General features: G+C 46.9%; 1 protein-coding gene across 1 annotated transcript; it reads right to left on the reverse strand.

Moving 5' to 3' along the window:
• Nucleotides 1-403: 403 nt before the first annotated feature.
• Nucleotides 404-1,948, reverse strand: LOC116209492 (transcription repressor OFP1-like). Its single transcript, XM_031543143.1, has one exon. The coding sequence runs from the start codon at nt 1,794-1,796 to the stop codon at nt 627-629; it is 1,170 nt and encodes a 389-aa protein (XP_031399003.1). The 5' UTR covers nt 1,797-1,948; the 3' UTR covers nt 404-626.
• Nucleotides 1,949-2,181: the final 233 nt, after the last annotated feature.

A 2,181-nucleotide genomic window follows, 5' to 3' on the forward strand; every position in this document is an offset into this window, starting at 1 on the left:
ACTAGTAACTCCTCGTCCATACCGAGAGGATTTTAATCCGTCGTTTAATATTCGATTATTCGAAAGGGAAACTTCTTTTGCCGATATTCAAAACATGGACATCATGCAGTAGTCGCATTCACATCACCGTAGCATGAATTCCCAACAGATGAAACTTCCTACTACACTGATAATGTGTAATTCTTCTTTTTCCAATTTTATATTTTCCTTCAAAAAAAAGATAGCGATGAATCATGAAATTGAACGAAAACATGTTGGATTGAATCCTACGACAAGAGATTGGACTGTGAAATGTATCGTGAAGGAACCAAACAGATTTTGTTTTCTCATTTTTCCTGTCTTCTTTGAAAACAGGAATAAACAAAGATGACAATTTGTAAAATTATTCCGAACACAATCGAGATTATCAGCAGAATAATTTGTCATTAAACACAGTATATATACAAATTAAGATTAGCTTAACGATTCAACATTCTCGGTAAGATCACGAGATGGCCTCAGTCTATTCGCTAAAACTAACTCTCGCTCAGTTGTAGATCACAAAGTGACTGCAGTGGATTTCGAACTATACTGCTAGTAAAAGTGCAGTTTGCCGACTGCATCATGGTTACAGCCGGATTACAATTTCATTGTAACCTAATGGCACTGAGATCAAACCAAATTTGCTTGAAAACACTGATAATGACGTCATGGTACTCATCTGAGTTGAGGGAGAGATAGCAAGCAAGAAGCTCCTCCAAGTCCTTGGATGCCCTGATGTCGTTCTCCATGATCATCTCCACCATCGACTCCCTGAAGTCCCTCTTCGGGTCGGCCGACGACTTCACGATGGCGAAACTGTCTGACACGCTCCTCCTCCTCCGGTTCCCTGACCCCGCGCTTGAGCTTGACGACGCCGAGACGCTGCTCTTCCTCTGACTGCCCTGTGTCTTCTGCCTTGGAACGATCCTCGGGGAGTTCGAGTTTATCCGTAGCCTCACGCCCGGCGAGTTTACTGCGAAGCCCCTCACGGGACTCGGTTTTAGGCTGGCGGGGGCGTGCTCTTTCACGGTGATGGTCTGTTCTTTTACAACCTTGACCGACACGGACCGGTCACGGTCAGCTTCCTCCAGCCGCCTCACATTCTTCACCATGTCGGTGAACTTCATAGGCTTTGTCACGATTGGCGGCAGCTCAATCTCAGGATCGAAAGAGCTCTTGCCGACGTCGAAGACGATGTCTTTCAAGCCGGAGTTGACTCCACAGCTGCAAGAAGTAGACCACGACACCATTTGATCAAAAGACTGAGGCAGCTGCGGTGGTTGCTCGACGGAGGAGGACTCCGAATCCGAGTGCGAGTGCGAGTAGGAGGAAGGAGAGCTGGAGAATTCCGTCTCGACGACAGAGATTGGCTCTGTTTTGGCCCAGACAGAGTCCAGAGTTGCCCTGCAGCTGCAGCCAGCAGAGACAGAGGAGCTCACGTGCCTCGGAGGCTTCTTCTTCCTGGACTTCCGGGCATTCGTTCTGCGCTGCTTTGTCGATTGTCTCGGTGTGTTCGCGATCGGGAAGTAACGGCCGTCCAAAAGCTTTGGCTCCGAGGGCGAAACTGAGTCATTGAGGGCGAGGTCTCTGGTGAAGTGGTAGGACTTTCTTGGAACAGAATGCTGATGGGATTTCTGGGCTCTGCCCTCCTGCTGCTGCTGCTCTGTTTTCTTCGGTTTCGGGTCGTGATTTCTTGACGATTTCGCCATGTGCTTGAGCTTGTAGAACCAGGAGTTGGACACCATGTCTGATAGCTTGAACCTGTAATTCCCCATTGATTTCAACTCTCTCTGCCTCTCTGTCTGGAAGTGCTCTGTTTGGTGGCTGAGAGAAACTGAGGAAGAGGGAACGGAATGCTTCTTGGCTCTGTTTGGGGGAGTGGGGAAGAGTGGGATTTTGTTCAGCAATTAAAAGGAAAGGAGAGTGGGGCCATTGAGAAAGAAAAAGGAGAGAGAGGAAGAAAATGCAAAGTTGAAAATCGACCCCATAATCGGTCTACATATTTTTATTTACGAAACATTTTAATTGGTTCTTACTCATTTAAAAGTGATGAATAATACTTGTCGAATATTTTCTCGAGAGGTTGGGGAGTGGAGCCCACTGATGTTGAAGAAACTTTGCTTTCTTGTCTTGTGATGCCTAATCACCTACCAAACAGGA

Source organism: Punica granatum, chromosome 5 (genome assembly GCF_007655135.1).
Source record: "Punica granatum isolate Tunisia-2019 chromosome 5, ASM765513v2, whole genome shotgun sequence".
Classification (NCBI taxonomy): Eukaryota; Viridiplantae; Streptophyta; class Magnoliopsida; order Myrtales; family Lythraceae; genus Punica; species Punica granatum.

Excerpts from the sequence above, each read along its gene's own strand:
- LOC116209492 (XM_031543143.1), bottom strand. The coding sequence starts at position 1,796 with ATGGGGAATTACAGGTTCAAGCTATCAGACATGGTGTCCAACTCCTGG.